The sequence below is a fragment of the Chanodichthys erythropterus genome, chromosome 14 (genome assembly GCF_024489055.1).
Source record: "Chanodichthys erythropterus isolate Z2021 chromosome 14, ASM2448905v1, whole genome shotgun sequence".
NCBI classification, from domain to species: Eukaryota; Metazoa; Chordata; class Actinopteri; order Cypriniformes; family Xenocyprididae; genus Chanodichthys; species Chanodichthys erythropterus.
This window is the reverse complement of record NC_090234.1, coordinates 38,882,960-38,901,003: the sequence shown is the minus strand read 5'-3', so window position 1 is coordinate 38,901,003 and position 18,044 is coordinate 38,882,960. Positions and strand designations below refer to the sequence as shown.

Genomic DNA, 18,044 nt, shown 5'->3' with positions numbered 1-18,044 from the left:
TGAGTTTGCCAAATCCAATTAAAATTTCTTTTGGAGTATAAGGGGTGGTTTAAACCTTTTCTAATCTGATCAAGAGGATGTGTAAACACTCGATCGGATTGAAACCTGAACCTGGAAAGATATGCACATGTGCAATAAAGTTGAAATGATGTAATGACGTATGATGCGCTGAACGAGCTGTTGTTATTTAATGAACATCGTGTCATTCTAAACTTTTCCTTCTACTCATCGTCTGTGAAGTGGAGTAGTCCTTGTTTTGGACTCTCATTCAAAGATGCTTTGTTTTGGGCATGGGAAGGGGCGTTTTTACTGCTTCATAAATATAGACCGCACAGCACACAGCTTCATGTGCTCGTCGTCTCCTAATCAGGACCTGAAATAGAAAAATATGAAGTCTGCTCTTTAAAACAAAGAAAAGAAGCAATGTAGGTGAATGGTTAGTATGCGCAAACAGTGGGAAACTCTGTATATTCGTGCATTGAGCGCATGTCAGAAAATCAATTCTAATTTGAAGCTCGTCAAACCTGGTCACTTTATTTAATGTTCACGTTTGGATTGAATTAATTCTAATTAAAACAAAAGGTGTCCTTATAAACAGCATTTTTTTTTCAGTTAGAATGTTACCTAAGATGGCACAATGTGGATAGGCAGGTCACTAGTAGTGCATCTCAGCCTCATTTATGCACTATTCTAAGCCCTTTTGTAGTATAAAACAAGCACACTTTATATGCCCGGATGATGCACTTAAGTAACGAAAAAGCAAAGTGTGGAAGGTTGGACACTTCATGCACTCGCAGCTCAATAGTCACAGCTTTCCTTAAGTAGTTGAAGTGAAGGGACTATCAGGCCCTAAAGCTGGATGACAAAATAACCATATGAAATTCACCCTGAGCAAGAAATGGCTCATAGAATGTCTCAAAGTATAAGTGCATAGTGTATAGTATGTAATCTCGGATACAACATTTTGGAATGATTTGGAAATGGAGAGTAAAAGAGGGAATGCAAAATTTAAGAGTGCTGATTCCCCCCCTCATTTAAGCCCTCCTAATTATTTCGGGGCTCATTCGCCCCTCCTCAAGGAGTTGAGTCTCTTTGAAATTTCTTATTTGAGCCGGCCTTGATTAACGAAACTTCTGGTGAGTTGATGAAACTGCACTTCACAGGATTTTCTCATGCTTACCACAGTTTTTTCCCTAGTCTTTGTTGTTGTTGTTTGCAGTTTCCATCTCATGGTGATTGTGTTTAAACCCCATCTCTCTCTCTCTCTCTCAGACAGAGTTATCTGTGCTGTGGTAGCTTATCAGTGTTGAGTCCTCTGAGCTCTGGGCAGACAGCTCTCTCCTGCATTAGCATCTCAACAGTCTCTGCTCTTTCTCCAAATAGACTCTCACACACAGTCAGACACAATCTGCACTACATACCTCAGGAAAAATGAAAGAATTAAAGTCAAACAGGAGCCTGGGGAAGGGTGTATTTATGTTTGTGTGTGTGGTCAGCCTGCTGAAGTCATTAAGACCTCACACACGGTTAAATTATTGGTCTAGATGCCTGTTTGGGAGTGTTGGAGGTAAAGGCCTCAGGAAAAGAGAGACTCTCCACACATTCTTTAAATTGCAGTGTTTTATTTTACCACCTCATGCTCACTCACACCTGATCGACCAAAGAGTCAGCGCATCCCGCAAAGATGTTGCATATTGATTAATCTTCGTTTCTCTCAACTTATGTGCTTTTTCTGGACAAGTCGATATGAACTGCGGCGCTAATAGAATCACGAATGCGCATGTCGTACAGCCGTGCACAGAAGTTCAATGGCCAAGGTCAGGATTTTCATTAAATAATAAAATTTCGTTTTTTTCACCAAACGCTATTGTATACCCCCAAAACACTTGAATTGTATTGCACATAGGATCATTCTGTGATACTTTTGCATCTTTCTTAAAGTTTGATGCTGGTCACTATTCACTGCCTTTATATGGGCAAGCACGAGCGGGACATTTCCCTTTGTGGTCCGAAAAAAAAAATAAATGACAGCAGGGTGAGTAAATGATGACTTAAAGGCACAACATGTAATTTTTTGCCACTAGAGATTTCTTATTCAAAATAAAGGCATAGCTTCATGACGCCTTGATTTCGCGGAATTGTGGGAGGTGTTGTGTTCAAGTCTACAGCCGGCGAAAAAATCCGACGTATTCATGGACGTATTCATTTCTGTCGATTAATGTATTCAAACAGTTGCTCACCTGTCTAATAAAAAACACATAATATATTAAAGCACCTTTCCATGGTGTTTCCATGGTGTTTCCATGGTTTCTACAAAATAAAAATGGAAATCGAGGGTAACGCGGGTACCCTCGTGGTTCTGGTTACAATTGCTTTTTTCTCAGGATTTAAACATTCTTGGAGACATTTGGGATAATATAAGTACACAAAGTCAACAAAATATATTCTACTATTCTACTGTATTCTTCAAAATATATAACATTGTTGTAGTGGTTTTTGGATATTTTAATCCAAAAATCTTACATAGTGTGCCTTTAATTTTGATTTTAGAGTGAACTATCACTTTAATAATTTACAAATAGTTTTCTAACTCTCATATTGTTCTAAACATTTTTCCATACAATGGCAGTTCATAGTGATAAACAACAACAAAAAACAAACAAACAAACAAACAAAAACTTTTTTAAAGGTACCATAGAATTGAAAATTGAATTTACCTCAGCATAGTTGAATAAGTACATGGAAATGACATACAGTGAGTCTCAAACACCATTGTTTGCTCCTTCTTATGTAAATTTGATTTGTGAAAAAGACCTCAGAAGAACAGGCGAATCGCAACATAAGACTGACTGTGACGTAACAGTCGGGATCATTAATATGTACACCCCCAAATTTTGCATATGCCAGCTCATGTTCAAGGCGTTACACAAGTGCAGGCGGTATTAACGTCTGGAGCTGCACAGAGTCGAATAAACAGACTTTATGCAGGTAAGTAAGCAAGGACAATAGCGAAAAATGGCAGATGGAGCAATAATAACTGACATGATCCATGATATCATGATATTTTTAGTGATATTTGTAAATTGTCTTTCTAAATGTTTAGTTAGCATGTTGCTAATGTACTTTTAAATGTGGGTAAAGTTATCATTGTTTCTTACTGTATTCACGGAGACAAGAGAGCTGTCGCTATTTTCATTTTTAAACACTTGCAGTCTGTATAATTCATAAACACAACTTCATTCTTTATAAATCTCTCCAGCAGTGTGCAACGTTAGCTTTAGCCTGTTAGCCTGAGCATAGGCTACTATCGAACTCATTCAGAATCAAATGTAAACATCCAAATAAATAGTATACTCACATGATCTGATACGCTGCATGACGAACACTTTGTAAAAATCCATTTTGAAGGTTATATTAGCTGTGTTAACTTTGTTTATGCAATGTATTATAGAGTCGCAAGCTTGGGGGCCGGGAGCGCGAGCATTTAAAGGGGACGCGTGCTGAATCAGAACATTTATAATTATGCCCCAAAATAGGTAGTTAAAAAATCGAATAAACAAAAAAAAAAAAAATCAATGGGGTATTTTGAGCTGAAACTTAATAGATACATTCAGGGGACCCCTTAGACTTATATTACATCTTGTGAAAAAGTATTCTATGGCACCTTTAAATATTTAAATATTTTAAAATTTGTTTAATATTTGTTACTTGCAAAAGACCAAAGGAGAAAACTGCTTTTTGGGAACAGATTGTGTACTTCCAGCATTTACCAGCAGGGGCTAATGGGGCCACGCTAACCAGCCAAACATGAAATATTGCATCAACCAATCAGCTTACAGAGTTATCCATTTTATAAAATGCTTTATAAGAGTTTGGTGTGCCATGTTTACAGATCCATTGTCAGTCTGTCTCTGCATGTCTTTCTCTCTCTCTCTCGCTTTCCCCCAGCTCCTGCAGTGGCTCACTGTACTCACTCATGTATGACTCTGCAAATATTCCTCCATGAAGAGCTATTAGTTGTGGATTAAAGGCGGATGATCGCTGCAACAGTGAAACGGACCGTTCTGTCCACAGCTATCCACTTACACTCCCGCTATATCATCACACCACATGCCAAGAACATTAACTGCTGAAAAGGGGAAAACAGGAAAAAAAAAAAAAAAAGAACATTTGAAAATTAGTCAGAAAGGCAGACATCATGGAAACTATTTCAGCAGGGAATGTAGGAAAACAGGATCATGTGGTAGAGAGCTGACTAACTCTCAGACATGTACTGCGGCTCGGCACCCTCGCGTGTAGGAGATCTGAGGGCCAGGAGACAGTGAGTTTACACAGGTTTATGTTGTGCTGTCTGACTTCTTAATAATGTGACTGATGGGTTTTGTTCTTGTGTGTGTGCAGCAGCCTCACAAAGACGGTGGAGATTTCAGGAGAACAAGGGCCTCTAGGAATACACGTGGTGCCGTACTGTTCCTCTCTCAGTGGAAGGTTAGTTCAGCACTTCAGATTTCTCACTCTCTCTCGTTCCTCCTCCTCACACACAAACACACACACACACACACACACACACACACACACACACACACACACACACACACACACACACACACACACACACACACACACACACACACACACACACACACACACACACACACACACACTCTCTCTCTCTCTCTTTCCAGTGATGCATGTTTTACCTAAAGTGTGGTTATGTGCAATTTGCACTAGAGAAATCTAAAGCTCCACTGCACGCATTCAGAGCTTTGTTTGTGTCTACATGTTTTTTTTGTTGTGGGGGATTATGGGACTGTTCTGTACTGCTCTCTTGCTTTTGAAGTCATTAATCAGAAGTGGGATATTGTAGTCTTTTTAGCTTTTAGGCTGTCTATATGCTAGTGTACTACTTATCAAAATAGCGTTTAGTAGAAATAAAAATGTTAAGTCTGGGGAAACTGACCAAAAATATTGATGACTCATCCTTTTTTTTTTTTTTTTTAATTCTCTTGAATGATAATGTCCTTCCCCACTAATACCACCTGCAACTGATTAACTTGGTTCATGGCTGTGTTTTTTATAGGACCAACTCTTCTACAGTATATGTCTCCCTCTACTTCCTATTTTTATAGGACATACATTATGGATTTCATCCATTATTCATGAAGTCTTTGAATTATTCCAAAACTGATGCAATTAATCTTTCCAAGCAAATGAGGGGTCACATTTTAATTTTAAATGATTATTTTAATTTTACAGCCCAGAACAGAAGATTCTGTGAAACAAACAAACATATAAATGTGTGTATGTGTGTTTACTTTTTTTCACTCTTTGTTATATTGCAGCCATTTGCTAAAGTCATTTAAGTTCATTTTTTCGTCATTAATGTACACACAGAACCCCATATTGACAGAAAAACACAGAATTGTTGACATTTTTTGCAGATTTATTAAAAAATAAAAACTGAAATATCACATGGTCCTAAGTATTCAGACCCTTTGCTGTGACACTCATATATTTAACTCAGGTGCTGTCCATTTCTTCTGATCATCCTTGAGATGGTTCTACACCTTCATTTGAGTCCAGCTGTGTTTGATTATACTGATTGGACTTGATTAGGAAAGCCACACACCTGTCTATATAAGACCTTACAGCTCACAGTGCATGTCAGAGCAAATGAGAATCATGAGGTCAAAGGAACTGCCTGAAGAGCTCAGAGACAGAATTGTGGCAAGGCACAGATTACAAAAAAAATCTGCTGCACTAATGGTTCCTAAGAGCACAGTGGCCTCCATAATCCTTAAATGGAAGACGTTTGGGACGACCAGAACCCTTCCTAGAGCTGGACATCTGGCCAAACTGAGCTATCGGGGGAGAAGAGCTTTGGTGAGAGAGGTAAAGAAGAACCCAAAGATCACTGTGGCTGAGCTCCAGAGATGCAGTCGGGAGATGGGAGAAAGTTGTAGAAAGTCAACCATCAGTGCAGCCCTCCACCAGTCGGGGCTTTATGGCAGAGTGGCCCGACGGAAGCTTCTCCTCAGTGCAAGACACATGAAAGCCTGCATGGAGTTTGCCAAGATGGTGAGAAATAAGATTTTCTGGTCTGATGAGACCAAGATAGAACTTTTTGGCCTTAATTCTAAGCGGTATGTGTGGAGAAAACCAGGCACTGCTCATCACCTGTCCAATACAGTCCCAACAGTGAAGCATGGTGGTGGCAGCATCATGCTGTGGGGGTGTTTTTCAGCTGCAGGGACAGGACGACTGGTTGCAATCGAGGGAAAGTTGAATGTGGCCAAGTACAGGGATATCCTGGAAGAAAACCTTCTCCAGAGTGCTCAGGACCTCAGACTGGGCCGAAGGTTTACCTTCCAACAAGACAATGACCCTAAGCACACAGCTAAAATAATGAAGGAGTGGCTTCACAACAACTCCGTGACTGTTCTTGAATGGCCCAGCCAGAGCCCTGACTTAAACCCAATTGAGCATCTCTGGAGAGACTTAAAAATGGCTGTCCACCAACGTTTACCATCCAACCTGACAAAACTGGAGAGGATCTGCAAGGAGGAATGGCAGAGGATCTTCAAATCCAGGTGTGAAAAACTTGTTGTATCTTTCCCAGAAAGACTCTCTACTAAATACTGAGCAAAGGGTCTGAATACTTAGGACCATGTGATATTTCAGTTTTTCTTTTTTAATAAATCTGCAAAAATGTCAACAATTATGTGTTTTTCTGTCAATATGGGGTGCTGTGTGTACATTAATGAGGAAAAAAAAAATAACTTAAATGATTTTAGCAAATGGCTGCAATATAACAAAGAGTTAAAAATTTAAGGGGGTCTGAATACTTTCCGTACCCATTGTGTGTGTGTGTGTGTATATATATATATATATATATATATATATATATATATATATATATATATAAAATATAATATAATATAATATAATATAATATAATATAATATAATATAATATAATATAATATAATATAATATAATATAATATAATATAATATATATAGTGCTTCCCACACATAGACTTTACTTGGGTGGGCCACCTAGGTATATTGATGGCTGCCCAAGTATATTTGGATACACATTTTTGCTTTTTATCATTTTTTATCTTCTTATACTTTTGTATCAGCCCGAGATAATGAAACCATCCGCGATCGATTAACTAGAGAAAAATGCGTTTCGTGCCTGTTCGTTCTGTGTGCGAGAACTGTTTACTCCCGCTGGCATTCCCACGTGCGCTGCAGAGACGCGGTGGATATTTCACAAAGAGTGCTGCAAGTTGGAAAGTCACTGTTGCGCGTTCTACAGTCACGTAACAGCGCTTCAGACTGCTTCAAAGTGATTTTCAATCAATGAATAGGGCACATTTATGCCAAGCGATTGCTAATGAAGTCGGGTTGATGAATTATGATAATGTATACTTTATAGCCTTTATATAATATGTTTTAGATGGTTGTAAGAATGCATATTTTATCTCTCTCATCTGAAGGATCTGCCCGCAATAGTACATACATTTCAAAATAAGAGTCGGGTCAAAAAAAAATTCGGGCTTGTTTATAATGAAAGGTTTTTTGTTTGTTTGTTTTTTTCCTTCTGTGCATTATTGTTATTTTGGTTACACAATAAATTGTATTTGATATGATTTCCATTTAATTCAAAGAAATTTTTTTACTCCCCCAACATGAAGAAAAGACTAAGAACTTTATTTGACATGTATTCATTATATAAATTTTACTTGTAAAATCTGTGTCCCATTTACTGAGAGAGACACTATATGACAGTGAGGAGAGCTCTACAATTTTTGTTGTAATTTTGCATAATTTACACTGCAAAATAATGCATGAAATTAGTGTGTAATTAAATGTAATAGTAGGCTATGTAATTAAAATTAATTTCAATAAATAAAAATACTGTTAAAAATCACGTTTGTCACATGTAGTAGACCATTTTTTTGCCATGTGTAATAGGAGGATTTTCCACCCTGCTACCATCGCAAGTATATTTCAAACCTGTGGGAAGCACACACACACACACACACACACACACACATATACACATAATGATAGTATTAAATATAAATATAATAAATTATCATTTTAATTTTCAAGACCAGGTCAGAAGATTCAATAAAATTAAATGAATGAATGAATGAATACATTTTCTGTTAAATTATATTGTTCATGTTTTTTTTTCTTTTCTTTTCTTTTTTGTCTCTCCACATTTTAATTTTAAATGTTTATTTTATTTCCCAGAACAGAACAGAAGATTCAGTGAAGGTAGAAAAATGGAGAGAAAAATGAATAAACATTAAATAAATAAAAATCCACATTTTGATGAAAATTACAAAGACAAACACCTTCTTTTGAACGAACAACAAACAAACAAACAGAAATATGCACTGAGAAGTTAAATGTGGTCTATTTTGATTTCATGATTACTTCAAATATTTGTATGTAAATGATCTGTGTTATCTTTTTGCACATACATAGTTCCCTTTTCACTGTTCATCCAGGCCAAGTTGCTGAACACTGAATAGGTGTTACAAAAATATGGACAGTCACAGTTCATGTGAGTTCATGTGCTCATGGTTGTGGACTTTTTTTTTTTTTTGTATGTTCCTTAAATGCTTCAGTGGTGGAAACACAGAAAATGTGTTCCTGTGGGAGAGAGCTGGGCATCCTGTGGTCATCAGACTGCTGCAGCTGGTATTTCGAGTGGGTCAGCAGTATATAAACCCACAGCTCTCTTTGAAGGCAGGAGCAGGGCTGTGGGGTCAGCATCGACTGCTGCTTGCTCAGGGAAACTCATCACAACGTTATGTAGGGGTAAATGAGAGGGGTTAAAAGTTAAGTACTTCAGCGGTAATGGTGGGGGTTGTGGGAGACCATTTGTGAAACAGAAGTTAGATTTTGATTTAAATGTTACATGTACACCCACAATACTTTCTCTTTTTTTTTTTTTTTTTTTTCCTCTATGGCTATAGTTTTTGATGTATGACAGATCGGTGACCATTTATTTGTGGTCATTTGCTTGACTGATGGAAAAAAAAGAATAAGTAGAGAGCAGAATTAATGCAAGCTATTTAATCTATTTAAGCTGTTATTTAAACAAATAGCAACTGAAAGTAAATTTAGTTTTTAATACAATATTTACTTAGTGGGCAATGTTTTTTTTTTTTTTTTTTTTTTTTTTAAAGAATAAACCTGTCATTATAAAGTTCTACATTCTGTAGTTCGTGCCCCTTGTGTGTTTGCTTAGTTGAAAATTACATGAAAATAATCTTGTAATCGGTATTGACTAGAATTTGCAGTTATGTTCCAAGCTTCTATAGCTTATGTAGCAGAACAAAATTATTGAACCCAAAAAGCTGTCCGGATTTTAATGTGTTTGATTTGGCCGGCTGAAGACTGTTAGAGGTCGCATAGTCTTCAATTTCTGAGTAACTTCAGCTAACAATCACCTCTCCTGAACTTATGGCTCATTTAATGACCAGATGTTTTTACGGTCGAGCGCTCTTACTGTCTGTCATGCACTAAATAAGTCTTTTTCTTTCTGACTGAAACTGAGTCATCAGAGAGCATCACGAGGGACTGAGGCAGCACAGGAGTCTTAATAAAGACAGATATCTCCCTGTAGGATTGAGCCTTTTTCTCTCGTTTCTCTCACTCTCTCCCCCTGTATCTGTCCCTCACCCCCCTCACTCATGTCTCCCACAGGCCGTAACCTCCATCTGTTTCCTTTAGACATGCCTTGCCCTCTCTCTCTTTGCGTGTCAAAGGTCACCCCATCTTAAGACTAGAGTAATATTCTCCAAACGTGAGGCTAGCGGTAAAGTAAACAGGCCTGTTAGCTAATGCAGAGTGACTTCATGTGGACGGGAAACCTTTAGCACATCTAATGGAGGGGTGAAGAGATCCTTCCTGAGCATTAGCAGGTCACACTCACGTCTTACACCAACACAAGGCTAATTCGCTCCAGATCTTGCATCTTTATCTTCTTACAGATTCCATGCCGCAAATCTGACCTCCGGTGTGTTATTGGAGAGTTTTTCCGCATGCCTGTTTTTGTTATTGATCATTTTGTTTAGTCTGAAGGTGATAATAGGAGACGCTATTAGTTTATATTAGGGCTTTTGTGACTACTCATGTTTACTAGTCGACTAGTTGAGAATGCTAAATAATAAGATGCAGTGGTAACATTTTCGGAGGTAGGCTGTTTCTTTAGCTATACATACTTTTTTTTTATGCTTTTTATGATTTTATTATGATGCAATATTTTACTGTAAATGGCATGGCTGTTTACAATGCTTCTTTATTCACTCAGAATAAAGGTACAAAAGCTGTCACTGGGGCAGAACCCTTTCGAAAGGTACTATATACTTGAAGTTTTTTTAAGGGGATAGTTCCACTAGGGGTGTGCACATATAGTCGAATATTTGAATTTTCGTTCTGTAATTAATATTCGAAAAATAAAAATACTATTCGAATTTGACTATGTTGCTTTGCTGGCCATAAATGCATTGGCTGGAAAATCCAGCCTCACCATTGTACCATCGGAGTCTGGTCGGCCATTGAATCAATTCGATTTCTAGGGCGGAGCAAATCTGAGCAAACAGGAAGCGGAGTAAACCAATCAGAGAAGGGCGGATATGACGTTAGCAAAGTGACAAGAGAGTCAACAGCGAAAAGTAAATGATTAATGTGTTTTTGGTCATTTAAAACTGAATTCACGGCTGAATAGAACAAACTCTCTGGTCTCCCGTGCGCAATCTTTGTTGATATTGAAGGGACTTTCGCCGCACTAGAGTGACACTGTTTGCGTCACTGAAATAAACGAATCTGATTGCATGGTACGGTTTGGAGTTGACTCGAATCGCAACGGAGGGCGGAGGCAAGTAAATGCAGTGAATCCATGATAAATCCTGAGCACTAAAACTCGCAGTTATAACTAAATGCATCTGGTGGAGCGTGTTTAACAAGTTTATTGAATTTGATCGTCACATAATATTGTCGTTTGCCTCGCGAAATTTGGAATTACTTGGCTCTTACACAATGGAATTACTTTTGATAAAATGAATTAATGAAACCGAGTTATCATAATATCACCACCATATTGAGAAAGCACATGAAATGAGGAAATACAGCTGTCCATCACTGCATTCACGACAGGTAGGCTAAGCGCATTTATACCCAAAGTGAGCCGAGAAGACAACTTATCTGATAGCAAAATGATTTTGAGACATATGTTTCCTCGAGGGAGATATGTTTATGAACAGTTTTTTTTTTTTTTTTTGCACAAATTGTTTAATGCTTTAAACTAAAAGAAAACCTTAAGATATAACGTAAGCTTGTTGTGTATATTGCCTAATCGTAAGCTTGTTCAGAAATGGTTAAAAACTCTTGATGAATTAAAAAAAATAAATTAAAAAAAGTTCTTCTTGTTTAAGGTAATTTAAATAAACGAATATTCGAACAATCGTTTTTTTACGAGCCCAAATATTCGAATACAAATGCCCATCCCTAAGTTCCACCCAAAAATGATAATCATTAATTATTCACCCTCGTGTTGTTCCACATCTGCAAGACCTTCGTTCATCTTCGGAACACAAATTAAGATTTTTATTTATTTTTTTTCGCAAACAAAGCACTCCCATCGCTTCATAAAATTGAGGTTAAACCACTAGAGTCACATGGAGAACTTTAATGATGTTTTTTTTCCTAGCTTTCTGGACCTTGAAAGTGGTAGTTGCGTTGGATATCTATGGAGGCACAGTAAGCTCTCAGATTTCATCAAAAAGATCTTAATTTATGTTCCGATGAAGGACAAAGGTCTTACAGTCTTATGGAACGACATGAGGCTGAGTAAATAATGACAGAATTTTCATTTTAGGGTCAACTTACACTTTAAGGTACTAACATGCACTGTTTGGGAGTAAATAAGGTACTATGGTGCACATTTTTAAAGGTTACTGCCCCAGGGACAGATTTTGTACCTTTTTTTCTGAGATTTAAAAATGATTTGTAGGGTAATTGCAGTGTGTTGTGTACATGTGCAGCATCTTGGAATTCAAGACAGTTTCTTTGAGGGCAGTAAATTTATATTTGTAATTAATTTTCACATTAAATCATAACATGTACATGATAAAATCTAACCACACAAATGTTATTGGCCAGTATTTGGCCATTTTGTGATAGGTGGAATCAGCTGATAATCTTGCTTGCTTTGCTGGCAAAATGATCACTGGTGCATATTTTACCATTCAAACGTTTGGAGTCGGTAAGATTTTTTATTAATTTTTTTTTTTAAGTTGATCAGAAGTGACAGTGAAGACTTTTATAATCTTACAAAAAAATTCTATTTCAAATAAATGTTGTTCCTTTGAACTTTCTATTCATCAAATGATACTGAAAAATATATATTATGTTTTCCACACAAATATGTATTGATTCATAATAATAACTGTTTCTTGAGCTCCAGATCAGCATCATGTGACACTGAAGACTGGAGAAATGACTGCTGAAAATTCACCTTTGGGATGATTTTAAACTGTATCTGTGAACATGTAAATGTTTTTAGTGATGTGTAGAATCGCACATAGACTGTCAACAACAGAAGACAAATATGCTTAGTCTCTTTCGTACACTTACCCAAAACTCAACCTTTATCCCTCCAGTCAAATATCACTTATCTGAGGAAACCATTTCGGTCCAGTGTGTCTCCCCAAATGTCCATCTACATTTCTGCAAAGGCATCTTCCATAATTTGCCAATGCCTCTACAGCTCTGGAGACACTGCTGCGGCCCGTTATAATGTATGAATGTGTTATTCATTGAATGGGCTCGTGTGCAGTGCCTGCAGGTGAAGACTGAGGGATTAATACTCGCCTGCCATTACTGCTCCTGCTTTATGAGTTTCTCCAGCTTGATAGCCTTTATCACTGCCAGCCATGGTGCTGCTGTCTTGTGTTTTGTCAAGCGGTCTATGTATGTGAGTTTTGTACGGTGCTCAGGAGGGCAAAGGGAGGACAATAAAGCAAAACATAAAGCCAATGGGTTTCCATCAGTAAAATAGGGAAAAATGTTTTATTTATGTTTTATACAGTGGCTGTGATAGATAAATAAATAAATTAGGAAAAAATAGGAAGAAAATAAAATAAATTTTACAATATATAAGAATAGTGTGTGAAGTACTCACTGTTCAACAATGACATCAGCAGATAAATCTTTAGAGAGGAGCAAAATAACAAATGGATCTGGAACATACATTTATTTTTGGACTAAAATAAAGTCAAATGCATAGAGCAATCTTATCCTCATTTCAGAAGTTCTCCACACTACACTGGTGTGCACAGTATTGATGTTATTACTTGAATAGTCCTTTTTTTGTAATTATGTCATTACTGTGTAATTACTATGTAATTATTGGTATTTTTCTATTCTGTTTGCCGTGCTGGTGCTGTGCTCTATTTTGTTGGTAATTTATGGTTTGCTCTCTTTCAGAGCTCTGGGCCTGCACATTCGAGGCGTGGAGGAGAACAGTCGCTCCAAAAGGGAAGGCATCTTTCAGGACGATGAGTGCATTGTTAAAATTAATGATGCTGAATTAATGGACAAATCCTTTTCACAGTGAGTCTCTGAACTGAACCCTTCTGCTTTACCTTCTGGTCTGCTTCTCTGTCTCCACCTCCTGATAGCCTTTCCTTCCTGTTGTGTTACTCAGTTTTTAGACCTATCTTTCCATGTCATGGTTGTAAAAACAAGCATGGTTTCCATTGTTGTGCTCTGTTTATGGCTATCGACTCTGGACCGGTTTCAAAAGCAGAAAAACACTCAACCCATGGTGTCAGAGCCCAATCCAGCAGTCATGGTCATTTCCTGAGCTCTGTTTGTTGTGTGTAGCAGATCTCCTTCTCTTGAACTGCATTACTGCACACTGTCATGCTTATTAGAGATCTGCTACCCAAAACCAAAGCCATCAGGACCCAACAAATCATCTGGTTTTGGGTCAGTTTGTAATGTATAATGTTAAATTTGCATCAGTTTCATTGAAGTTTGTAACTTCTACTTCACAAGTTTCACCAAATAATATAGATAAATTATGTATGCAAATACACCACAGTTCAAAAATTTATTTTCTTTTAAAATAAATGTATATTTAATTCTACAGTGTTGCATTAAATTGATCAAAATTGACAGAAAAGACTGTTACATTGTTAATGTAAAATAATGATAATGTAAGGATAATGATAATGTAAGGATAAGGATAATGTAAAAATATCTCTCTTAATTTTGAGCTAGCCAGAGAGAACAAAAGATAAGAGTTTTTCAAAGCAGAACTCAAATGGCATTGACTGGCCATTGTTCATCATCAGTCATGTCACTGTCATTAACACATGAAATTGTAATAGTACTGATCAAACGCAAGCAAGCACTTGCACTAATGTTGGTTTGTTGACTGCTCATTTTTCAGAGCAAACTCAAGCAAATTTTGTTAGTACAATGATAGCATGAAGAGAGAACCCAAATGAACAAGATGTATCTATCATATATGTATGTAGGGCTGCACAACGATTAATCGTGATTAATCGTTTGCAAAATAAAAGTCTGTGTTTACGTAATAAATGTGTGTGTTCTGTGTATAATAATTATGTATATATAAATACACACACATACATGTATAAATTTAAGAAATATATGCATGTATAAATAAATATATATTTAAATATATTTTATATTATATATAAATATAAATATTTTATATATAAATATAAATTTTTTCTTAAATATACATACATGTATGTGTGTGTATTTATATATACATTATTATTATACACAGACATTTATTACATAAACACAGACTTTTATTTTGCAAACGATTAATCGCGATTAATCGTTGTGCAGCCCTACATATATGTATATAGACAAGTTAGTATCAACATTTTTTTAACCAGACATCTCTAGAGCTACTGGTTCTTCATTAAATGGTTGCTGTTGGGGCAGTTACTGCAACCCCAGATTTTAGACACATTCAGAACTTTGGTGGACACTAAAATTAATCGGAAAGCAAGTTTTAATTTCTGTTTCACACTAAATTATCAAAGACAGCAAAATCTTGGCAAAAATTGTTCACTGTGCACTGTGAGAATGCCTCTCAGATTTTAAAAGGAATATAAATTGTCTCCTAATATAGACTTAACTTATCATAGATTGTGCTTTATACAAATGAAGTCTGAAGACCTTGCCATACCTGTTGAAACATTACTCAGTATAGTTCCATGGTCGTAATGTACATTATGCATACATTGTATATACATTTTTCTGCTAAAGAGAATTACTTCTATCCAGTAGAAGGTCACATTAATCTTATTAGGCTCAGGATGGATGGACGGTTTTTAAATTAAATCAGTCAAGCAAAAATGAAGGAGGTGGATTGCTTTGTCATTTGTAATGCGAAGGACTCATTAGTCATAACCCCAATTATGCTGTCAGAATAAATGTCAGAGCGAGTTTTATCTAAACCAAGACTATTCAATATATTACAATTTCCACCCTTTTTAGTTTCCAGGTTCATTTGTTTCATCAAATAACCTGCAAATAATTATAAAAAAATTGATTGTCTCTTAATTGCTTTTTTTATATCCTGTGTCCCTAATCTCTCTCTCACTTGTCTTTTACCAGAGCACAGGAAATATTCCGTCAAGCCATGCGTTCGCCCATCGTTCGTTTAGAAGTTGTTCCAGTCTTTAATAAAGAACGCTTTGAGAAGACTGTGATCGGCCACCTCTTCAACTCAGAAAGCCCAGATGTATCCACACGGACCAAAGAACCTCCGCCGCTGAAGGTGAAGCCCATGGTGAGGCCTGTGGAGTCCTCCTCAGGATGTCAAGCCGAGTTTCAGGAGTCCAGCAGCAGTCCTGAGAGTCGCTCTCTGGGCTCTCCATTACCCCTCAGCCTCTCTCCCACCCCCAGAGGCAAGAGTGCAGAAAGCCCCCTCCTGAAAAACAGCTTGGGACCATCGCCTCTACAAATCCACAACAAAAAGGGTGGAAAGAGACTCAGAATTGACCTTAAGAAAGGTAAACAACTGGGAAAGGTACACTGTAAAAAATGAATGTTGAGAACTTCAAAATTCAATGGTGCATTCAGATTTTTCAGATTGCTTCTTCACTAAAGGTTAAATACCTTATTAAACCAAATAAATAAATTCAAGGCAACTACAGATTTCTTATTCAATGAATTTTCAATTAGTAACACAATTTTGGTATCCATATACATATAAACTGAGCGAAAAATAAAAATAAAAAATCCTCTCACTTTCAACTGTTTTTCCCCAGCAATTTTTAAATGTGTAAATATTTGTATGAACATAAAAAGATTCAATAACTGAGACATAAACTGAACAGATTTCACAGACATTTGGCTAACAGAAATGGGATAATGAGTCCCTGAACAAAGGGACTCTATATCTGATGTGTCCATCAACTACTTTAAATGGTTATTCAACCAAAAATGAAAATTATCCCATGATTTTCTCACCCTCAAGCCATCCTAGTGAATATAGTCTTCTTTCAGACTAACACAATCTGATATTATTTAAAAATATCCTGGCTCTTCCAAGCTTTTTAACGGTACTAAAGAGAGGGCGAGATTTTGAAGCCCAAAAAATTCATCCATCCATCATATAAATGATCAGTCCCTCAAGTTTTTTGCCATACCGCGATCGCTGAATACAATGCAAAATCAACAAAATGTCACATTTTTCTTGCGATCCTGCATAATTCCTCATTTCACCGCAAATTAATTGCAAAAAATAATTGTATTCACAAAAATAAACAATATTATCTAATTTGCATTATCCCTAATTTTTTAAAAGCTGCAATTCATTATTTTCACAAGGATAGCCTACAGACCGTCGTGCAGTGTGCATGCACAGTAGATTATGTGGTCTGTGAAAGTGAAAGCGAATCTTTCTGACCTGTCGTCTCGCATCCGTGCCAAGTAGCGGGTGTAGCAATTATGCGACATGGATGAATGACAAATAAAAAGTATGATATGCCTGATAACACTAAAAAAGAGTTGATAAAAGCGCTGTATAGGCTACACAAACTCAATTTGGCTCTGACACACGGGATTGATAAAAGCCTTCTAAAGTGAAACGATAGGTTTTTGTAAGAAAAAATATACATATTTAAAACTTTACAATCTAAAATAACTAACTTCCGGCAGATAGATTCTCTGATCACTCTTGAACATGCCATAGTCTTGCTGCAGGAGTCATGAGGACTGCAGATGTGAACAGAGTCAGTAGAAAGGTCTCTTTAGTGTCCTAAGTTTTTGTAACCTTGACCTTAACGGTCTATAAACCACAAGTGTCTTAAGGACTGTTCCACAGGTGCATGCGTAATAATGGTTAATGGTTCATTGAACAAGCATCAAAAGCATTGTTCAATCCCTTTCCAATAAAGATCTAATTTGGATTTTACAAAAAATATCTTTAAAATACAGTATCCTGAAAAGGGGTGTTTCTTTCTTTGCTGAGTTTAGACACTTAAAGGTGCCCTAGAATTGACATTTTACAATATGTAATATAAGTCTAAGGTGTCCCCAGAATGTGTCTGTGAAGTTTCAATACCCCATAGTTTTTTTATTATTATACCATGTTTAACTGCCTATTTTGGGGTGGAATTAAAAATGTACACCTTTAAATGCTCGTGCTCCTATGTATATGTTTGTGTGTGTGTGTATATATATATATATATATATATATATATATATATATATATATATATATATATATATATATATATATATATATATATATATATATATAAATAGTGTGTGTCTGTGTGTTTTTACAGTGTAGTAAGACCTGAGATTATGGTTACCTGGGATAATAAAATGGTCATATCTTTTTTGTTGCATTATAAACCAAAATTTATTCAGACACCTTGAACATTTCATTCATTAATACAGTTTATTCACTATAATAAAAAAAAAAAAAATGGTAATACAATATTGACAAGATCTCAGA

The 18,044-nt window shown here is 36.4% G+C and overlaps 1 protein-coding gene across 3 annotated transcripts in view; it reads left to right on the top strand.

The window, feature by feature from the left end:
• The window catches only part of pard3bb (par-3 family cell polarity regulator beta b), a 433,139-nt gene that overhangs the window by 167,432 nt on the left and 247,663 nt on the right, over positions 1–18,044 (top strand). For all 3 annotated transcript variants that reach the window (XM_067410020.1, XM_067410021.1, XM_067410022.1), the window contains 3 exons: positions 4,402–4,488; positions 13,514–13,639; positions 15,692–16,089. In XM_067410020.1, the coding sequence (XP_067266121.1) occupies positions 4,402–4,488; positions 13,514–13,639; positions 15,692–16,089 (611 nt within the window). The remainder of the gene's footprint in view (positions 1–4,401; positions 4,489–13,513; positions 13,640–15,691; positions 16,090–18,044) is intronic.